The sequence below is a fragment of the Pezoporus occidentalis genome, unplaced genomic scaffold (assembly GCF_034315485.1).
Source record: "Pezoporus occidentalis ecotype Australia unplaced genomic scaffold, CSIRO_AGI_Poc_V1 ctg8, whole genome shotgun sequence".
In the NCBI taxonomy this organism is placed as follows: Eukaryota; Metazoa; Chordata; class Aves; order Psittaciformes; family Psittacidae; genus Pezoporus; species Pezoporus occidentalis.
Window position 1 is genome coordinate 2,095,781 of NW_026916158.1, and position 23,040 is coordinate 2,118,820.

The following is a 23,040-nucleotide window of genomic DNA, read 5'->3' on the forward strand; positions in this document are numbered from 1 at the left end:
TCCTGACCTAGTCTGGGATGGAAACAGCAAAGACTGCCATTAGAAATTATAGTACTCAATAATGCTTGCCAGCTCAGTAGCTGATGGCAGTAACGCTGCATCAGTGATTGCTTGGAAAAAAAAGCCCTGTACAATTAAAAAAAAAACATCATCTCCAACTGCACGAAAAAGCAAGGAGTTTCTTAAAAGTAAATTCAAGCGCTGAAATCTGGCAGTCTTCTGTTTTCAAGATGCTTCTCAGTGCTCAACAGAGAATGATGACATCTGCAATTTGTTTGATTACTTCTTCTGATCATTTATTCACTGCAAGATATGGGCTTGATCATCTCCACATTATCGTCTTAGCAGTGTTCATGGGATCAGACCATTTTCTCTGATACAGTAGATCTCATCACCATAAAATTAAAACTTCTGAAGACTTTGCAGTATTGTTTTGGCACTCTGTCAGAATAACTCCTGCTGTCATCCTGCTTAGGAGACTTGACTCGAAGTAAAATTATTGCTGGGCAAGGGCCTGCAGTGCTACAAATTAGGTCATTAATTGTAAAGTAAGTTCAAATCCTATGATTTGGCAAAGACAGTTTTGGATAATTAGGCTCAGTGCAGTTTTGGAGTCTCCTTTTTTAGGAACATATCATGAATCATATTGTTAAGCATAAAATGCTGCCTTTTATCTACACTGATTTTAGAAATATATTTCTTGGTATTCTGTAAAGATGCTGCAGCTTTACTGAGTTGATTCCAGAGAACCTCATAAAAAATTAGGTGCAGAGTCGGATGCTACATTCATTCTTAAAATGGTCACTGACTAAGTTTTCGCATTTTGAAAATATAACTATGTCTTTTAATCTAAGGTGAATATATGTTAATTTTCTAATAATTTTTCACATTATATGATATGCATATATGTAGATTTCTGCAAAATAGCAGTCTTGGATTTAAAGAACATCTCCAAGATTACCTGTGTCTGAACCTCTTTAATTTGTCTAGTCACTTAAGCATAACAGAACACAGAATGGAGCTCATAAATTCCATTCTTTATATATTTATACACCAATCCATTTACAGGCTCCCTGTTGAAAACATCAGTCATCTCATGACAGCCTCAACAAACAACCGACGTTACATTTAACGCCAAGTACTCAAAAACTAAACAGATGCAAATGCAGTGATGCAAACACACTACTGTTTCTCAGAAAGTTTAGGCACAACATGAAAGGTAAATCTAAAAATGCTTTTGTATGACTACATTTCATATACTCTTCTTGGCCTACATGTACGCTTAATTTAAGATATTTGCCTCTGATCCTTACGTGATTAGAGAATATGCAAGATTATTATTACAGTATATGTGGAATATAAGTACCACTGCACTGTTACTGGAAGTTTGTACACTCTCAGTTCTGTAGACACCTGAGAAGTTTCAGTGAAATGGCTCAGCAAAGAACAACTTCAGGACTTTTCTGTTGGAGGTGAAGAAAAAAAAAAGGATAAATGGTACATCCCAATTGTGTTTCCTCTTCCTTTGTCAGTCAGCCCCATATCATTCAGAAAAATGGATAATTCTGTGTGATTTAGACCATTTACACTGCAACAACATCTCACAGACATCTACCACTACATAAAGAAACAATGAAGTATTATAAAGCCTGTAATTCAGCAACCAAACATTTGGGGGTTTGGGGATGGGGGAAGTGTTCAAAATTCACATCCAACAGAAAAGAACAAAGTAAATTAAATTCACTTTCTTATACCAAGAGTTTATACAGCCCAATAGCAAGATTCTGTAGCCGGTCCCCCTTGAGACTTTCAGCTGTTTTCACAGGTGTGGAGTAAAACACACATCATAAAGAGTACACACATAAAACGAGGCCAAAGGAATAATCTATCAGTTGCTCAGTGGCTTGTTCTGATATATGATTGATAAAAAGCAGGACAAAACAGGTTATAAAAGCAGCATAGAAGAACTGAATTTTCTTCACAAAAAAAATGTGGGCGCTCTTGGTTCTCGTAGGTGCTGCAGCTGTTTCTGCTGACCTGCAGGATCTTGCCTTTGATAGGTAAGAACAGACATCAGGTTTTATATCTGCACAAATTCTTTTGCATGAGCAAAAGCCTTTCAATTGACTTACCTGTTTCAATTCCAATCTTCTTCTCTCCTTTCAGGCAAAAGGTGTTTCGTGTGATTCTGCAGAATGATGAGCAGGTGGAAATCATCAAATCCCTTAGCAACAACATGCAGGTAAAGAACATGGGCTATATTGTATTTGAAATGAACGTTTCTCCTTTTGTTCAACTAACATATATCTTAGCAAAAAAAAAAAACGAAACCATGCTACTGAGTTAAAGACCTAATCTTGATACCATTCAAGTCAGCTGAAGTGTTTATTCAGAAAGAATAGGACAAGGTAATAAAGCTAGAGCAGTACAAATACATTCCAATACCTTCCTAGAAAGCCTGGTGACCCCAGTCCAAACATCAAAGTGTCCACCATAATTTATTAATAGAATAAGTTAATCTGAAAAGCTGTGTTCAGTGTGGAGTGTTGTCAAGAACACATTAGATAAAACATGGAAATTCCAACTACCAGAACTTTTACCATTACGGGCAAAACATTTTGCTCATGTAAATAATATAAAAATCCCTACTCCCAACAAATTATCTTTTCTTTGACCTCTAGTCTCTCATGTCATCTTTTCTTCTCTGACTTTCCATTAAAGCTTCCTTTCTCTCCAACCAAGTTGCATCTTTCTTACTGACCTTGAAGTAAATATATGATGACACAATGACATGAGAAAAACAATAAAGACAGCAAATGTGTTTTCAATATTTCTCCTCAGCTTTGATGTTGCAAAATAGCTGTTGGTGAAAAAGACACCATTATCTGTAGGATAAAAAGATGGTATTTTTAACGAAGTACAGATGTGGAGAACTATCATCAACAGGCTAGTACAGCATGCTGGAAGAGTATTCTGCAGAAGTATATACTATTGCAATGATGCTGCCAATATTAAGAAAATTAATATACCATGCTGGCTTTTAAGTGTGTATATAAAGGGATTGTTTGTTTTCTTTTAAGCAAAGAAAGGATCTTTGAACTACCATTGTTACACAAAGCAATCAGTCAGGACTGATGTAGTAGTATATCCTGGAAGAGCCATCTCACTCAAAGACACATAGTTCATGAATATGCCCAGCGGCCCCAATTTTCTTTGCACTCACTAGATGAAAGGCTGAAAAGTCATTAGGTTGGCAAGCCAGCTTTGCTTTCATTGGCCTTTAATAAGGCACTAAATCCTGAGGTCTGGAAGCCGACTTCAGCAAAAATACGTCAAATAGTAATAGCACTGTCATTTTCCCACCCAGAACTAAATACTTTCCAAAGATACAGGTTCCTCATACCGACTTTAGTGAATTGAGTCTTATAGGCATTCATGCAGACAACAGTCTTTCACAGCTGATTTATGTAAAATATTCACGTAGCATCCCTCTGCTACTGAGTAAGGAGCCCACTTTTGTCTAATGCTTATATGCAAAACCTCCAAAGAAATCTGTCCAAAGAATGAAAGAAGCTGTAAAGATAGTTATACTCACAAGTCTGTATGCACTCTGATGCTACAGAATACTTCCCATTTGTGAAACTGTCACTGCCATTTGCAGAACTCTGCCACATAAATTGCAGGGCCTAATAAAATCTTCTTAATCTATTTCCAGTTAAAATTTAGGTTGGTGTTTTTGGCAAGCAAGGTTAGGTCAGTGTAACAGGATATGAATGAAATTCAGTAGATTAATCATAGTCAACATCACCATCACACATATGCCCACCTAAAAATAACAGTCATATGTATGTATTTATTTGTTTATGTATTCTTTTGGTCTTCTTTCAGGTTGACTTTTGGCAGCCAGACTCTGTCACACTGGTAAGGCCAAAAATGCAAGTGGATTTCCGAGTTGAAGCTGACAAGTCTTTTGAGGTTGAAGATCTTTTGCAAGAAAATGGAGTGGAGTACAGGTATGTTTGTTCTCACTACCGTATTTTAAGTAGAAGGAAATTAAATACTGGGGAAAATGTGTTTGATCTTTTCATGTTGGTCAGCTTATCTCCCTGTCACAGACTTCATCGCACCTGCGGATGCTTCTTCTGGGTTCAGCTTTCCCACAGCTGTTCAAATGAACTGTACCTGCTCTGCTTAAGGGGTGAGGTGAAATGTTGGCAGACGTAACAGAGAGGAAGCAAAGACTTACTACCAGGAATTTCCCGGAGGTGAAAGCTCATTGTGGTACACAAAGCTGGACTAAAGGAGGGAAAAAGGAAGATTTCTCACTAAAGACAAAATGCAGCAAAGGTCTAGAAAGAGCCAGAAAGTGCACCAGGTAGCTTTGCATGATAGTATCAGGGAACTGAAGCCAGAAAATGATGAGCCCCAGGGACCATAATGAGGGGATCCCCACTGAGTTCTCTAGGCTGCAGAACAACAGCTAGAGGGGCAAAAAAAAACCCAACTTGTGACAAAGAGAAGACAGCTACCAGGTGAAGAACTAAGACAGTGGGGAGAACAGATTCCCAGGACAGCCTTGGGCTCACTCAAGCAGATACATGGCAAGGATTCTCCAGTGAGAGATCTCTTAATTGGCTTAAATATTTCACAAGTATATTACCCAGAAGTAAAAGAGCTCTGAGTTTCTGTGACTGAATACAACTGTAGCCTAAGTGGAGGAAATAGATCACACTGCTGCATTAAACACCCCTGAGAACAGAAGCATTGTAGTGAGCAGCACTAATTAGAACATAAGGAGAAAAGAGCAGGACCAGCCAACTGCTTCTACTTCATGTCTTCCAATTAAGCTTTAACCATAGATTAGAAGTTGACTTTGGGCTGAAGTGGAGGGGAGTTGTCTGTCTTCATTCTTCTTTTAGCTCTACCTGAGCATTGCAGATTGGCTCAGCCCAGCTTGATTATCAGGCTTCTTCAATGGGTAATGGATATTTTGTCAATGTCATGTATTCAGACACTGAAAGTCAGTGTTACGTGATCAAATTCTCATGACTTCATTTGGCTGAATGGAGAGTTTTTGTCTCTCAGCTCCACTGTTGTTGCCACTAGACCAAACTCCTTCACTGTACACAACACAGTTTTCATGAAACATGGCTTTTACAGTCTGCTAAATCTGAGGATAATCCATCCCTAAGCTTACTGGCCTCATGTTAACCATGTCTTATTTGGATGCCACTGGGGGAACGGAATCTAAAAACACTCTAGAAGAAATAATTTTTAATAATATCACATCCCACATACAGCACAGGAATCCAGTTTTGGTGGAATTTCCTTTTTGGCTAAGGAGGAGTTACTGCACATTTGTTAGTTTTTCCTGTAATATTCATGAACTCCCTCAGGTCCATGCACAAATCTTTTGATTGCAACAAAGGCCATAATGTCTGGAAGGCGTCCCTGACAAATCTGAGTGGAGCGTCCTTGTGACAACCCAAGCTGTTACAATTCTTTTGAAGTGCAGCTGCAGTGCCATGACATCATGTCAATGTAGTCATCTGCACTGTTTGTTCTGAAGGCTGGTGGTGTCTCTCAAACTGGCCTCCTGCTCTTGCTTCTATCCAAATCACAAGTGATCAAGGACATATCCTGGATCAGTAAGATTTGTAAAAATGTTAAGACAAGCACTGGAAAAACAAGAGGACTTCATTTTTTTGATAGCCAAGGTTGAAATATAAGCAAAAGGTCATCAAGAGTACGCTCAACAATGAGCTGTGCCTTTGTGTCAGCCCCAGAGAAAAATGAACAGTAGAGTTCCAACCTAACCAGACAGGATACTGGGGTTTCCTTGCCATTGTGTGTTCTACTTTCACAGACCAACTCACATGCAGTAAAGTAGCTTGGAGGATGGATAATGCTATCTGCAATAGAGCTATTAAACCACACCTAAACTTTGGAAGCTTGGTTGGGTCTTCCTAAACCAAACTGTTGCCACCCAGGAGGTTTGTTAGTATGGGAGTAAGTAGGCAGGTGCTACTTTGGAGGAACCTATTGCTCTCTGACCATTCTGGTGGGAAGGCTGAGACACAACGTAAGTTGAAACTTGAATCTAATGTATCTTATTTTCAAGTGCATAAATCGAACACCCCACATTTCACTTCACAATCTATGTGGCCTTAATTCCAGGAAGACCCTGAAATGTCTACCTGCTGCTTACTTCCCTGTTAGCAAATTTTATGTTTCTCTTTACACTTTTCATGGTGCCTTATTGCAGAGTTCTGATCGACAACCTGCAGGCTGCACTGGATGCCCAATTTGACAGCAAAGCTCGTACTACCGGACACAGCTATGAAAAGTACAACAACTGGGAAACGGTAAAGTCTAGAAGTTTACCATTTTATCAACCCCTGTGCTCAAAATGGCTTCTGATATGCTTCCAGCCTTTTTCCCTTTTCTTATTCTGTTGCATACATTAATACGATAACTCCTTTTCCAAACTCTCCTTCCTCTTTTTCTTTATTGCTCATTACTTGGGTAATCTGTATAACCAATGCCCCTACACCTATTTCCTCTATTTCTGCTCCCAGCGCTGTAAAGAAACTGTCAGAAATCCAATGACCAGCCTGATGTGCTTCACTACTAATTTGTTTTTCCCTTTTCACTCCTTCTCTCATCTCCTCTGCTAAAACACCTGATTTCTTTCCCCGTCCCAGTTCTAGCTCTTCATCTTCCACAAGTCTCGCCTCCTCCCTGCTTTTGTCACAGCCATGCTTATTTTTCCTGTCACGTAATCTTGACCATGTCACTCTTCACATCTTTGCAGTGGCCCCTTACCATGCACTGCATCACAGTTCTTACACTTAAAAGTATGACAATCTCCCTTTCAAGCCTTTCCTTGCAAAAATATTTAATTTTTGTGATGATCATTGCCCACTAAGCAGCCGTTACATTTTCAGACAAGAAAATGTATTTCCTTTCCAGGTGGTATCTATAAAGCATATACAGAAGTAATCTATTTTCTTCCACCACAACTCTCCTAAGAAACAACAGAAATAAAATTCTCCTTTTACAAGGCTATTTAAAAATAAGAACATCTCTGACTCTGTAAAGCTTATTGGCATACAAAAAAAACCCAGTAACATCCATAATGTTAACCATTATTTCCAGTATTTCCTGGCCAGTTTGTCTAGATCTGTCTGCTGCTTCCTGTATTTTTCTTAGTTTCTAGATAGCTCTTTGGGTATGAAATGTTTTTTTTGTGTGGATGTGACAACATTTTTTGTGAGCTTCTGAAGGCAACTGTAACAAAGGGAATCTGCTCCAATGTTAAGATAATAAAGGCTATTATTACTTCCCTTAAATAATAAATAGAATTAAGGAGATATTAATTCTTTTGTATCTGGCATTTGTGGACTGTTCCTACAAATCCCTGCCCAGAACTTCTGTCAGTAATTCAAAAGTGATGATGAATAAAAGCCATACACTGAAAACATTACAACATATAGAAGATTTAAGGCATTCCATCTATTTAACTTAATGAGAAAAAGTTTTCTTTTGTTAGAAGAGTTTTAGGGGTGACAAGGTTAGAAGTATATAGGATCAGCATTCAAAGGCTATTGTAATCCAGTAGCCATACTCCAATGACAGGTTTAGAGAAATTCATGCTAGATAATCTTAATTCAGCTCTAGTACAAGTTGTAATTAATTCTTGGAAATCTACAAACTATTAAATATGAGGTCAAGTTACACACTCTGGCTTAAAGTCTGTGAATTAATTAGCCTGGACATGAGGAACAGAGGCAAAAGTAAATTTAACCTCCTTACTGAACAGATAGCTGCTTGGACTGCTGATATTGCTGCTCAGAACCCAGACCTTGTCTCTCGCAGTGTAATTGGGGAAACATACGAAGGACGGTCAATTTACCTTCTCAAAGTAAGTGCTTAGATTTCTTTGTGCCAGGCTTCTTCTCTGTTAACCTCCCAAGATTCTGATGTCTATTAAACCACCAATGATGCTAAGCTAGTATTATATATTTTGCAGAAAATATAACACCTTTTAAAAGGGGCATAATGAATTATTAGAAGTTCAAACATATAAATCCAATCAAATTCCTAAGAGCTGTTTGAATGATCATCTACCTTTATGTTCTCTCCATCTGTTGTTTTGTAAACACATTTACCCTGAAAGGATCTATAAATGTCAGTCTTTCTAGCAACAGGGAACAAATTTGTTTGTATCTTCATGAATGTAATTCTCTGCTGGTTTTAGCTGGGGTAGCATTAATTTTCTTCATAGTAGCTGGTATGGGGCTATGTTTTGGATTTGTGCTGGAAACAGTATTGATAGTTCAGAGGTCTTTTAGTTATTGCTGAGCAGTGCTTACACAATCAAGGCCTTTTCTGTTCCTCACACCATCCTGCCAGCAAGCAGGCTGAGGGTGCATAGTAAGTTGAGAGGAAACACAATCAGGACAGCTGACACCAACTGACCAAATGGATATTCCATACCATACGGCATCATGCTCAGCAATAAACTAGGGGGAAGGTTAGCTAGGGGGGCTGCCACTCAGGGATTGGATGGGCAATTTTTTTCATTTGCATCTCTTGTCTTCCTTGGGACTTATGGCTCTCTCATTGTTGTGTTTGTTGTTTTTTTTTAATTTCCATTATTAAGCTGTTCTTATCTCAACCCACAAGTTTTCTCACTTTTACCCTTCCAATTCTGTCTTCCACTATCCTGCCTTGGAGGGAGTGAGTGAGTGGCTGCATGGTGCTTAGTTGTTGGCTGAGATTAAACCATGGCTATTTTTTTGGTGTAACTCTTGTGAATAAATAAGGTGCAATGACTTAAAGGTGAAAGGATAAAGATTATTTGCCCAAAATTGCATAAGCATTTATAATAATCATTCAAGCAAACAAGATTAGCTCTTAGAGACAGTACAATAAGTCAACAGTGCAGAATAATCAAATAATAGAGCAAAAAGCATCTCTACATTAATAAAAATTAAATTATTAAGAATCTATTGTTTTAGCTCAAATCATGGTCAGCTACAGATAGAGCATCCTACAGGTTTCAATTTAATCAAGGAATGCTGTATTTGTATAAATTTTGACTTTTTAGGTCAGGAAGCTGACTGACTTGTTCTGCATACGAATTATTTTGTTTAATACCTGTTTGGTTTTGCTGCTGTTGTGTGGGTTGGTGGTTTTTTGTTTGTTTGTTTTTTTTTGTTTTCTAGGTGGGAAAAAGTGGTCCAAATAAGAAGGCCATCTTTATTGATTGTGGTTTCCATGCAAGAGAGTGGATCACCCCTGCTTTCTGCCAGTGGTTTGTGAAAGAAGTCAGTGAGCTTAATGATGAAAAAACAATTTTAAAAATGCAACTGTGTTTAAAAAAAAATCTGAAGTGAGCAGTAGGAGTGAGGCCACTGCAGATTAACTTTTTACCTCTAAATACCTATCTGCACATCATATGGTTAGGGTGTATCTACTTAAACCAGATCTTAATGGTTGGACTTGTAATCTTTCAGTAGCTTAAGACTACCTAAAAGCATGTGTAAGAGACAAGCAAACAGGTCAAGTAATGCTATAAACATAGTCATGTTCTCTATATAAGGAGAATAAGGAAATTCAAGGGGACATCAGAAAGCACCTGAATGCACATTAGAACAGCCATCTTCCTACAGCATCAGGTGCTGTATTATACCCTGCAACCAGCTTTACTCTGAAAGGCAACAGAGAGGGTGGAAACCTGCCCTCAGCTAAGCACAGAGTGCACTGAGCAAATGTACCCAAAAGAGGAGGAAGACAACTATATATGAAGCTTCCTAAATTTCACTCAGGAAGAGGGAAATGCATACACATCCCTTTGAGCTGCCACTTCAAGTTGCATGGAATGGTGAAACCATATTTAGGACAGAACTACACAGGTAAAAGTACCTTCACTTCAGGCTGGGATAGTTTACGCCTTGAATTAAGCGATTTTATCTCTTTTGTGTTTTCCTACTCCTCACCACCAATTTAAAGCAGGTGGTGAGGAGAGATTGGTTTTGTAGAAAAAAACATGCAGCATGCTGCATAAGAAGAGGTATATTCCCCCTCAGTGGGGGGAAGATCAATCAACTTAGCAGAACAGTTTTCTGGCTGAATCTCAACTTTTTTAAGAGTTCCTGCCTGAAGAGTGAAAAAAAAAACCCCGAAAAACAACACCTACTAAAAGAACCCAAACCAAACAACAAACCTGGAAACAGCAGCTTGGATTTAAAACCCAAGAAAAGGAAAGCCACATTACATGAGTGAGCCATGCTGGCAGAGGCATTTACTGGTGGCAAGTATAATCTCAGTCTTATCAGCTAGCCATGCGGTTTTGTGTAGGGAGCAGTGGAAATTGAAAGTGACATCTCAGTGGAGTCAATGGGAATGTGATTTCATTATCCCCTAATAAGGCTGCAGACAGTATGTGCTAACATTTTTCTCTTAGCAATTCACGTCACTACAGCTGTCATTTTCACTGTCTGGTCACTTAATTCATGGGTATACCTGACACCAGCAGTGGCTCTGCTCAGTGGATCCAAGTGTGGATAGGCAGAAGTGCTTTAAAAGTGCAGTCCTCTGAACGTCATCAACGGTTCACTTGGGATTGCTTCTAGACATCAAAGTAAAAAAAAACACCACAGAAAAACATGAGCGGGGTGGATTGTTATATATCTTCCCCCAAAACGAAGCAGGAAACAAACAAATAAGCAAGCAAACCAAAACCAGGAAAAAGTAAGTTCTAGTAATCTAAAACATCTTTTCTAGCTTCTACATATGACCTTCCCACTTGCTAGTGACAGGACAAAAGATGCCTTTCTCTATTGCATTGCTCCCTGTGTTGTCCTTTATGTCTGTGTAAAAGAAACAGAGCAAATTTCCATGATCACTGCATGCTCCCTCGCCACCGATATAAATCTGCAAACAAGCATACAAACACTGGGCCATGAACAGTCATGATATACAAGTTATGGCAAGAGTTATGGTTATTATTTGATGTATGTGTCTAGAAAAGCACAGGGAAAAATCTGTCTCCTTATGAATATGTGCATCCACAGCATTATGACTGGCAATGTGTAAGGATGTTCTTTGGAAGTATTCTCTATAATTCTGGTTACTGCTGAAAATTTTCTGCAACACAGATATAAAAAAATATTTTTTCCTTCTCACATAAATTAAATCCAAACCTCTAAGGTGACAGGATGTAGAGAGAATATATGGACAGAAACTTCGTCTGTAAAAAAGAAACTAATAGACAAAAATCTCTGTTTGGTGAATTTTTATCCTGCTCAAAATCGACATTGCCTCACCATATAATTTATCTATGAGAATGAGATGGCTTTGTAACAGCAGTGTGGTTTGAGTCAGTGTAAATCCTTTAAATATATGTAATACCAGAGAGCTGCCATCTCATGTGGTAGAGTGACCTGGATGACTTTGACCACCACATTCATTAATTCCCAATTTAGACCCAGGCCTTTAAATCACATGGAAGATACAGCTCTATGAAGGCATCATAATCTTTTTCTACTTTTCTCTAACTTCTCTAACTTTTCTCTAACTAGGCTGTTGAGACCTATGGAACAGATACTGTCCTGACCACACTTCTCAACAGCTTGGACTTCTATGTTTTGCCTGTTGTCAACATTGATGGTTACATTTACACTTGGACAAACGTAAGTACATTCTTCTTTCTCAAGAGATTTATTGCTGCAAAAGCCGACTGTTAGAGCACTTTCTTAGTTTTGATCTGTGCTTCACCGTTCTATTTCAGGACCGCATGTGGAGAAAGACACGCTCTAAAAATGCTCGTAGCCTTTGTATAGGGACAGATCTCAACAGGAATTTTAATGCTGGCTGGTGCAGTAAGTGTCTCCTAACAATAGCTGCAAGTGATCATAGGTGAAATAACCAAGATAATTAATTATGGATTTTCCCTACCCTGTGGTTGGTCCAGCTCAAGCTTGAGTGAACACTACCAGTATAGCATTGTAGAGTAGCTTGTGTTCAATTTTTTGAGTAGTCTTGGGCAAAAAAACAGACTTTGGTTATTACTAGCATCATCGGTATGGCTACTTCTATGAACATATATATACACACAAATGAGCATATATACGTATACACACACGTCTACACACACATATGCATGTATGTATATATATGCACACACACTTCTATGAGTTCAGAACAGAAACCAGAATAGTTTTCTTTTAGTTGGTTTCACTAGGTGGAGAGGGGTCTCTTTTGAGTGGTTTCACTTGGTTGCTTCCTGGAAGCACCTGAGAAATGGGGGAGATATGTTAAGTACTGAAGCAAATCAATATCCCAAATCACTTACATAACATAGGGCCTTACATCAATATACATGTTCTTCCAACTACGCACACTATACAGGGCATATTTATTCAATGCTGTCATGTTGCCCAGGGTCTTAACTATGCAATAAAACATCCTTTCTGATATGGCACGTTTGTCAGTAGGATTTCCAAGGCTTATCTACAAAAGCGGTGTAACATGACTCTCCTAACAACAAAATTTTGTCATTAAATACTTAATAAATTCAACTTCCTTCCCAGCACTTGGGGCCTCAGACAACCCCTGTGATTCCACTTACTGTGGCTCTGCACCTGAGTCTGAAAAGGAGACCAAGGCTGTGGCTAATTTTATTCGTGAACACCTTTCTACAATCAAGGCATACTTGACGATTCACTCGTATTCCCAGCTGCTACTGTTTCCTTATTCATATACTTACAATTTACCATCGGATTATGAAGAACTGGTAAGTCTCTTTCTTTGTCATTTTGACATAATGGAAAGAGTAAGAAAAAAAACATCACTTACTATTTAGGTCCATTTAACTTCAAGCAAATCCTTTAACATCTGGAAAGAATCTGTATTGCCAGTTTTTGAAAATACTTCAGTCTTTCACAGCAAGAACAAGGGAAAACCATGATGGCTTCAAGATAGTTTAAGCACAGGAGAAACTTAAGAGACTTATTTAATTTCCCATACAAAATGAATTTTCCACAAGGTCAGGTCTGTCTTCCAGTCATGCTATACAGAAATCCACTATATGCTGTGCAGCACTGCTTCCTCCTGACTCAAGAGGTGGCTGTGTATGTAGCTTTAATACATTATATAGAAGAATTATGCCCTATAAGTCAAGCTAACAGCTTGAGAGACTGTAATAACTATGAAATGACTTGAACTGGTATCCTTAAAAGCTGATAAGGATCTCTGTTTACCACTTCCTACCCAACCTTAGTTCTCACTGAAGTAAAATGGTGAAACTCCTGTTGATACAGGTTCAGTACAACAAAGCAGTTTTTGTCAGAAGTGTAACTAAAAACAGATTATAAAACAGCTAGTTTAAGAACAGTTAGGTAAAATGTTTCAGCTCTGAGGCCTTTCTAAACAGGCCTTGATTCAAACACACCTTTTATTTGGAAGAGGAAAGGATGAATGTGGTGTTTTGAAGGACAACAACTCTTTTATTCACCCCAGAGAAAGGCCATGCTCTAATGCCATTTAAGTAAGATAATAGTCTGGAGAAAATACATATAGATATATATGGTGAGGGTTTTTTATCCTTAAAAAACAGAATGTCTATAAAAGTTGTAAACATTTTATAAGGCCAGAAATCAACAATGAATAATAAAATTACTTCATTTCTCTGGCATATTAGCAATTAGAAGTTGTTGGCAGGGAAAACAACACAGCAAGACAAAACAAACAAATCTTGATTCCCCCTCTTTCCTGGATGTTGCCAAAAGTCCAAGGCAACAACACAGAGTGTTGATCTGCTGTGCAGGTTTGACAGATTTATGAGTGCTCCCAAGTAGATGTCTTGATTCTGAAGCACAAATACAAACTGGAGCCAACAGTGAAGTTTCTTGCTACATTTTTTTTACATATGAAAAGAGAGGATTAAATTAAGATGAAATTTTGCTTTTTTAATTTATATTTGAGAAACTTTTTAATTGTAATTATTCCAGGGAACTGTAGTAATTTCTTATCTTCAATTTTTACAAAAGCTTCACAGTTTACACACTGCAGTTCAGTCTACAGTAATAAAATAACACAAAACTCTTGAAGCTGCTTTGTTGTCAATATCACAAAGTTCCCATGTGTTAAAGATTTGCATGACATTCTGCCCAGTTTTTTGAATCACTAGCAAATGTGATGAAACATAACTAGAAGTACAGCACGTTTCTCACAGTATTAAATGAAAAAAGTTTACATTGATAGCTCATTATTAAAACAAACCTTAACAATGAGAAAGAACCTATGTGCTTTGCAAGGTTTTCAAATTCTTTTGTTAAATTAAAATTTCAAACTAGCAAGATTCTATTCTAATACACAGTAAAATTTAGTGAATCACCCATACTAAGGTTCTACAACTGTTATCAATAAAAACTCTCTTTTCCTGCCATAGAGGACAATTCTGCTGTTACCATTCAGCATTAAAAAAATATAGCTCAGGAATGCAGGCTATATATTTCCCTTCAACCATTTGATTTCACTTTTAAAGTTAGTCTGTCCAACATCACTATATCCTATATTTTAAACCAGGCAAAATGATTTCAGAGGGAGTTCCATTATTTTCTACTACAAAGTAATCACAAATCTCACAATCACAATAAGGTGACCTTATGAGTGTTTTTCATGTATTAATTGAGGGGAAATATTTCTTCTGTTGGTGATCCCAACAAAAAGATAGCAGAATCACAGAGCTATTCAACCTGCGCGATATTTGATTTTAACGTAGGAAGACTTCTTGCCAAAAATGCTTCTTTTGGAGCATGAGATCAGAACATCACCCAAACAACACTGCTTGCAGTTGTTATAATTAAAGAGAAAGAGCCTAATTCATTCCAGTGTCAGTCAATTAAATAGAAAGACTGACTTCAACAGGCTCTGGGTCAGGTTCGAAAGTGCAGCTTTTCAGGTTACTTTAAATAAGTAAAACATATTCATTTAAGCTGCAACTAAAGAAAATTTAAGATTTTCAAATAACAACTGCACTTGCTTGAAATGAGACAGCTACAAAGAGAGGTATTATTTTGTATTCCAATTGTCGTGTTTCATGACTAAAAGTTCTGTCTAGATTCAGAATTTAGAAAAATGCTGAAGAATGAGAATCTCAAATTTTAACAGAAATCATTTAGGCAAATAAAAGGATCATAAATATTTTTTCTATTGAGGAAACAAAATTTATAGTGCTATTATCTTATCTCAGATATTATTTTTACCCTGACAGATTTAATAAATTAAAGGAAACATAGTTGTGATTTCTTATCTTTTTCTTATCTTTCTTATCTTTTAAAGAAAAACCTCACATGTCTGCTTATCATTAACAAGATTTTTTTTCATTGTATTTAATTAAAGGTAGCACGATAGCATGGGGCTTAAGCTATATTCCAGTGTCTGAGATAAAGAAGGGCACAAAAACTGAGTAATTTCATATTGAAGTCACTAAGTCTGCAGAAAAGAAGGATCTAGCAAATGCTTGTAACCTTCCTTTCCTGCAAGCATACTGAATAGCATGTCCTTAGGGCTCAAAAGATTTTATCTGTTCACAGCTTCAAGAAATCACCAGAAAATATAAAACCATTCTGGATTTGGTTTCTCAAGTAGAACAGAATCTGAGAATCTGAGACATGCTTTATGTTCCACTGCATTGCCATAGAACAACCTCCAACTTATTTGGTGTTGGGGATTAGAACTATCCCTCAACCACCTCCAGCCTTGGGGTGTAAAACATGATGAAAGTCATGTATGTCTCTTCCTTTCCACAACTTCCAACTCTTCTTAGATGCAAGAGGATCTCTGAGGATTTAAACCCCACAACTCCCAAGGATTTTCCTAAAACTTTTCTCCCTTTATTCAGGGTTGTCATTTCCCACCCCTGTCCCAGGGGTGTTGCACAAAACTTTCACTGTTATCCAAACAATACTTGAACAACAAAAATAAAAACACCCAAGACAGAAAAATCTAGGTCAGGAATTTCTCAGAAGTTACACAATACTCTTGTGATGACACCCTGAAAGAAATATGTACTCCTTTTGGTGAATCACATTTTGCCTCCTTCATAATCCTCTTGACTCATTCTTTACTATACCCCGGAGTGTTACCCTGCACACAGAACACACAGTTGAATCCATTTCCTACAGAGAACAGAAGCATTAGATTTTTTAAATTAAAAACCATGCTTGGCAAGACCAGTATCTCTCCACACCTCAAAAACATTATTTTCATCTTTATTTTACTACCCACATTTTCGTCCTCTTGCAATAAGATATTCTGCATTTAATTGCACTTGTCATAAACAGTTCATTTAATTGTATTTTTTAATCAGTTCATATCCTGGCCTTAGCTTCCTACTAGGTCACCCTATGCTTTCCTCATTTTCAGCTTTATCTAGCTTTATCATTTCTTGTTTGTATTTAAATTGGCTCTGAACTATGGTTTGATAGAGCAGAGGAATGTGCATTGTGCCCTTCCTTCCTTCCTTTCCAGGTTCAATTCCACCTCTCAGTTAAACAACAAACTCGGTACCAAATACATGTCTGCAGCCAGCTCAACCTCATTGTCAGATTAAAGTATGTGTATTATTTTACTTTAGCAATCTGCAGAATATTGATTTACAACCCAAAATAATTTTCTAGATACAATATTTCAGCTTGTATCATTTTAATGCATACTGGCCACATTGTTTATTGTTTCAGCTCACCAAAATTCACCTTTCGCATCAGGTTGGTCTATCATTTCATTTCCTCTTGAATGCTTAAAATAGGATATGGTAGAAAGCTGAGATATGCCCAGAGTCTGTACAGCCTGCAGGAAGACCGAATTTCAAATACATTGCATAAATTCCTGATTATCAGTCTGATTACTTAACCTGACACCTGGGAGCAAAGTCCTAAATGTCTTTTAAGACATATGATGACCTCTTGGTAAGAATTTTTGAAGAGGAAAAATCCTAAGAGAGTCAGACATATCAGTGAGGAGTTACAACCTATGCTTTTGTTGTACCTGTCCTGTTGCAAACTCCTGTGATTATAGTATTTGTTATAAGTGAATATTGTTAAAGTCAACTGGGAAGCGCAACAAACAGGAAAGTGGGCAGAAAAGCATCATTTGGAATTGGCTTCACAGCTCCTCCACCAAATGTACCACAACAGATATCCACAACAGAACTGTTCTGTACTGACAGTCTTACAATTATGAAAAGGATGGGGTTTAGTAGTAGCATCTTTCAAACACAGCTCATGTATGAATCAGGCTGAAAGACAGCAGTCTCCAAAGAGGTGTAGGGCACAATCACCTTAAGTCACACCGGAAAGCCTCTCACCTGGGATTGCTTTCTTAAGCACCGTGAGACTGCCACAAAGAAACAGACTTGCAAAGAAAAAAAAAGTTTCATACTAAAGTTCTCCACCTGGCTGGATTCCCTGGACTCCTGGGGGACATGCTAAACTATGAGCAACAACAGAATAGTGAACTAAATTGTACATCAGTCATGGACGCTTTGGAGAGGAGTCTGTTTTATTGGCAAAACAAGAAGCCTCAGAAGTTTAGCTTCAACTTTGCAAATACCACATTTTCACATCTTCCTTGAGGGTCACTTAAGTAGCATATGAGAGCAAGGTAAAGTGAAAATACAGTTTTCAGCCTTGGGCAAATCAGTTTGCAGTCCAGGAAGCGAAGAGAGCAAGAGGTCCAGTCAATCAGTGAAGAGGCTTCCCCAGAGCACTGTCAGACTATGAGGGCAAAGGGAGTCTTTCATATGCAGCAGCTGCATAATCAACATCCCTGAAGTGTTTCTAATCAGCCACAATATGCTGGCAAACCTAGCCTGATGATACAAAAGTAAAATGAGGGAGATGCTCCCCAAAAAATTACCCATTAACATACAGTTAGACTGATAAGTCATCTTTAGTTCAAACCTCCAGATGTAGTGAGAGAGGCCAGAAACATATCTTTCATTAAAGGCTAATAACTGAAAAAATAGGTTTAAAGGTTGTGAATTATGTAAGATAATGGCAACTAAGAACACAACTCTGCTGTCTCACTGGCCCATGCACTCTGTACAAAAGATAAATACTAGTAATTGCTGTGTAAACAGATGGGTGATCAGTGCAGGGAACACTACCTTCTACTGCAATAACCAGCTCAAGAGTTCTGCTGCAAGTCAGACCCTGAAAAGCCATTTCTGTCCCCAGTTACAAGGTATAAATTTGGAGTTATTTCTAGGACTTCAGGGCACCAGTTGTGTCTCTGCTACCATAACTCTCAGCAAAATTTTCCTTGTAACAGAGGGATTCTTAACAGTAAAAAAACCCTCAAACCAACAACCAAATAAACTCCAACCATAATAATTCCATTAAGCCAGTACTGCAAAGATCTAGAAAATCACTCAGCTGCAAAGAGTAGCTTCAAAGGTCAAAAAGATAACGAGGTTTCTCCTTGCATCTGTATTCCAAAAAACACATAGACTTGAAAATCCAAACTGCTTTTCAAAAGCTAAATATCACTATTCCTCTTAGGAAATGTTGGGCATTACTTATATACACCTCCATAAATCTCCATGTTACTTCTTTTTATGGATGGTTTGAAGTAATTGTGCTATCTTAAAACAAAAAAGCAATGAAAAATTTTTCCTCATATTTTGAATTATACTCACAAGTATTTACTTACTTTTTATTATTATTGCTGGTTTAGATTACATTATTAGTAGTGAGAGGTTACTTTAGTTCCTCTAAAGCTGAAGTATTTTTTTTACTTTTAGGTTTTAGACTATAAATCTATTAGGGAAGCAAATGTAAGTCACTTAAAGGAAAAAAAATCAGATACCAGAACTTCTGATAAAGTTTCTTTTCTTGATGAAGTCATAAATGTTCAGTCATGCTTTTCACTTAGAGAGGGTCATTTAAAATACCACCTTACTCTCCAACCTGGAGAGCTTCAGGAAGTTGTTTATTTGGATTCCATGCTCTTAACAGCTGGAAATCTCAACTGCTCTTTCTACAAATTTCTCTTTTTACAATTTCCTGGCCAACAATAAAAAATCTTTTTCTGGTATGATTTAAAGCCATCATCTGGCAGCTGAGTGAAAGGAATGCCCTATTCTTCCCAAAGACCACCTCTGGTATTCTATTGTCCCTACTGTGCATTTTACTGAAGAGAAAGCAAACCCTAGTCACCCACAGATCCATACGTAGTATCAGACTATCTTTCCAAATTTGATTTCCCGTTTGCATATATTTGAAAAGAGGAAAAATCAGTTGACATTTAAAAATCCATTTACTGTTGAATGAAAATTTGACTTAATCTCAGCTGCTGATTAAATGTATATATTATAGACAAAAGATGACTGAAGAAAACATGGTATTACTAACAGATAGCCCCTACAATTCCCTCAATGTGTGTTAAAAATTATTATTGATTTTAGAAAAATCAGCTTGTTAAGGAATTAAAAAAAAACAACCAACCAACACTGGAGAGCGCTCAGCTCCCCCACTTACTCTGAATCCGTGCTTATGAAATGCAAAGCAATGACATTCATCCTACAATTGCTTGTGTTTGGACAATGGGGAGGCCAGGAACCAAGCCTCACCTTCAGTTACAGCCAGTGTTACAGGAGACACTGTAACACTGTATTATAAGCTTCAAATATTCTTTGGTCTGCCTTGCTTAAATATTCTTAACGTGCTAAACAGCTATAAATTCCTACTCCTAATTCCTATGGGATCAAACTTCTATAATTCTAGAATGTCCAAAATCCAGTATTTGGGAATGGGGAAACATTTGCAGTTCTGCAGTAAAGTAGGCCGCCTGTGCTAACGCAAACATATTTTGATGCTCTTCTGTAGAAGCTGAAAAGCTCTCTCACTTAACTAAGATTTTCTAAACACATCTTCAGGAATTCAGAGGAACACTTGCAACATACAGATGAATATTTTATGATATATCTTCCAAAGTATAACCTACAGAGAAAGACATGCTTGAGGATATCCTGAAATAGTGAGCCATTCAGCTGCAAGCTATAAAGAAAGATATGGCAATCCATTGCTTATTCTTATACTGAACATCTGCTTTCAAAAATCATTCATATTTATCATCTGTTAGTAACAGTTTTCATGTTTTATTACCAACATGCTGTATAATGAAGAACTTGAAAAGCCACATGATCCAAAGAAAAGTCTGTAATTTTGTAATTTTCCTTAATGCAAACATACAAAGCTTTACAGTACTATTGATGGGAATGATCCAACCCTCACTGAAATCAGTGGGAGTTGAGGGAGTCCCTGTGCGCAGGAAATTAATTTAAATTAATGAGACTACATATGGTTCCAGAGTAATTTATGCCTTTTCTGGCTGTTAATATTTATAAGACCTTAATCTGCTTCCACTTGTATCAGAGTTCAACTCCACTGACTAAGCTGACTCTAAATTTATAGCTGCAAGAATAGAAAGAAAGACTATTGCACGTTCGTAATTTAATGTACCAAGTTATTACTATTCTCTAAGATTCTCGTATCTCTCAATAAGATTCCTTATTTAGTTTTAATCTTGTACAAGTTTCTTCTAAGTACAGAGAATCCTTTCACCTAGTGTCACCTTACCTATCCAAATGCTGCTGGACTATGCAGCAGGCTGTTGCATTAGTGCAGCAATATACTGAGCGGACTATACTCCATTAAAGCCTGAGGAACAAGTTCTCTACTAAGAAACTTTTCACAACAGGACAAGCTGTGCCTTGTCAGCTACTGACATCTGGTCATACCAAGAGGTGAAACACAGTTTTCAAATAAACACTTCCAAGCATGGGTTTTCAGTATACTCGATGTACTTGCTGAGATTCACTCAGACAGCTTCTGCAAATCTGCATTTATCATTCTGTTCCTATAGGAATCCATTGCTCGTGCTGCAACCAAACAGCTGACCAGTCTGTATAATACCAAATATACGTATGGTCCAGGAGCTGCAACAATCTGTAAGTAATACCCATCTATATTAAGTGCTAAGACTACTAAATGCAGTTGCAGTTTTCTAGTGATTTGTTCCTCTTCCTTTTTTGCTTCACATGCACATACTCAAAGGAATGTATGGCATCTGTCATTTCTAAAATACAAGATGATATATTCCTAAGGATACCAGGGAACATGTGACCCCTGGAAGATAAAGTGATGTGGTAAAGCATGTAGGAATTCATGTGCACAGCATGAATTCCTAAAGCATACACAGCTTAGATTTAAACATAAAAGTCTGAGATTTTCTGCATTTCCAGTATCTCCAAGTCAAAGTAAAAAGATTATGTGAATCCTAAAGAATGGCTTCAATCACTCTAGCAGCACACATATTTCTTTTACACTGTATTACAGTCTGAGAAACACACTAATTATGATTCCATTCTTCTACCTTTCTTGGGAACTCAGCTGTCAGGATCTGGCCCTTGCAGCGTCAAAAGGCGAGCTGAGGTTGCCACATCTAGATTTCTGGAACCTTAGTATCTTCTATATCTAAGATTTCTTCATTTACTTAAATATGGAAACTAATCTCTTTTCCATATTTCTTTTCCCTTCATTTTTAAAACCTGTAAAAACCAGTTTCTCCCAGTTTTTAGAATATTTATGGAGATTGTTCCTTTAAGAAAGTTTTGGTGATGCTTGGGAATTCTGGAGGCTCCTTCCTTAGCGAAAGAGACTGCCTTCATTTTTCCAAAGTACTGGAAAGGGAGGATACCTTTTGTCTAGAAGAAAAGATGAAGTTGGTGCCTCGGATCCGCAGTTCTTTACAGATCTGTATGACCTACTCAGTGAGAGGGTATTTGCTTCTAATTTGGTATTAGAAATACCAAATATTTCTAAACAACCCCATGCAAGCCTGCCATTCTCCTGTTCCTTACACTTTCCTCCCATGGTCTCCCCACAATATTAACAAGGAGGAGCAGTTTAGCTTGTTTGCATTTGGTTGCACTATCAGCCGGAACGAAACTCACAAATGGCCTAAAATCACAAAAACTTCTCCATGAGCAGGAGAAATCGATCAATTCACCCAATATTCCTTTCTGCATTTCTGGCTACGTGACTTGACTCCAAAGTATATCACGTTTCAATGTGAAGCCACACTTCTCCAGTTAAGCTTTATTTTATTTCTTTATCAACAGATCCTGCTGCAGGGGGCTCCGATGACTGGGCTTACAATCAAGGCATCAAGTACTCTTTCACTTTCGAGCTCCGAGACACTGGTAGATATGGTTTTATTCTCCCTGAATCTCAGATAAAGCCAACCTGTGAAGAGACTTTACTGGCTGTTAAATATATTGCCAATTATGTCCTTGAGCACTTGTATTAGAATGGAGTTCTAAAATCTATTAAAGAAGGCTTTATTCAAAGATGCCTTCCTTTGTATTCTTCCCTAAAAATAGAATTCTATTTCTCATTACTTAATGTTCTTATTCATATCCTCAGTCCATCATAGGCTAACAGAAGTTTGTCATGAGAAATAATCTTTTATTAAGGCAACTTATATAGTCGGGGGGGGTCTAAAAAGAAAGAACATAAGAAGCTTAATCAACTTAAGGTAAAGGTTGCCTTAATGATTAAAATTATCTTTACACACAACAGATGGGCAGAGCATTAAAACTTATACAGCCTGACTGCCAAACAGAATGAAATCAGCTAGGTTATTCATATAAATGTGTTTTCATCCAACCATTTACTGCTTTAATGGCAACAGAAGCAAGGGAAAGTTCACATCACATAGTTTTAAAATTATGTTAGCTGTCGTGAATTTTCTCAAAACCTACCCTGAATCTGCCCCATCCATGAAAACTAACTTGGAGCTGAGGTCACTGCTGGTCTGATCTGAACTCAGCGCTGAAGCTTAGAATTACTAATAGTTCTAAAGACCAAGACTTGACACAAATCATGCTATAAAATACCCAGCATTTCTGGCTCTCACACTCACTACAGCACCTCTCAAAATATTCTCAGAGTCCTGGTACTTCCT

General features: G+C 37.6%; 1 protein-coding gene and 2 long non-coding RNA genes across 3 annotated transcripts; 1 reads left to right on the forward strand and 2 right to left on the reverse strand.

Annotated features, from left to right (window-relative positions):
• Positions 1–1,393: 1,393 nt before the first annotated feature.
• Positions 1,394–11,560, reverse strand: LOC134155816 (uncharacterized). Its single transcript, XR_009961736.1, has 2 exons — positions 10,531–11,560; positions 1,394–2,307 (listed from the first exon to the last, which is right to left on the reverse strand). It is a non-coding gene; the product is annotated as an uncharacterized LOC134155816 (long non-coding RNA).
• CPB1 (carboxypeptidase B1) lies at positions 1,929–22,428 on the forward strand. Its single transcript, XM_062603388.1, has 11 exons — positions 1,929–2,060; positions 2,167–2,242; positions 3,889–4,013; positions 6,266–6,365; positions 7,823–7,924; positions 9,231–9,332; positions 11,589–11,699; positions 11,798–11,888; positions 12,600–12,802; positions 20,938–21,022; positions 22,196–22,428. The coding sequence occupies exons 1-11, from the start codon at positions 1,990–1,992 to the stop codon at positions 22,381–22,383; spliced, it is 1,254 nt and encodes a 417-aa protein (XP_062459372.1). The 5' UTR covers positions 1,929–1,989; the 3' UTR covers positions 22,384–22,428.
• LOC134155814 (uncharacterized) lies at positions 11,573–12,606 on the reverse strand. The gene is made up of 2 exons (XR_009961735.1): positions 12,196–12,606; positions 11,573–12,153 (listed from the first exon to the last, which is right to left on the reverse strand). It is a non-coding gene; the product is annotated as an uncharacterized LOC134155814 (long non-coding RNA).
• Positions 22,429–23,040: the final 612 nt, after the last annotated feature.

Coding starts and splice junctions, on each gene's coding strand:
- CPB1 (XM_062603388.1), top strand. CDS start 1,990: ATGTGGGCGCTCTTGGTTCTCGTAGGTGCTGCAGCTGTTTCTGCTGAC. Junction 2,061..2,166: donor CAGGATCTTGCCTTTGATAG/GTAAGAACAGAC, acceptor CTCTCCTTTCAG/GCAAAAGGTGTTTCGTGTGA. Junction 11,889..12,599: donor TTTTAATGCTGGCTGGTGCA/GTAAGTGTCTCC, acceptor CTTCCTTCCCAG/CACTTGGGGCCTCAGACAAC.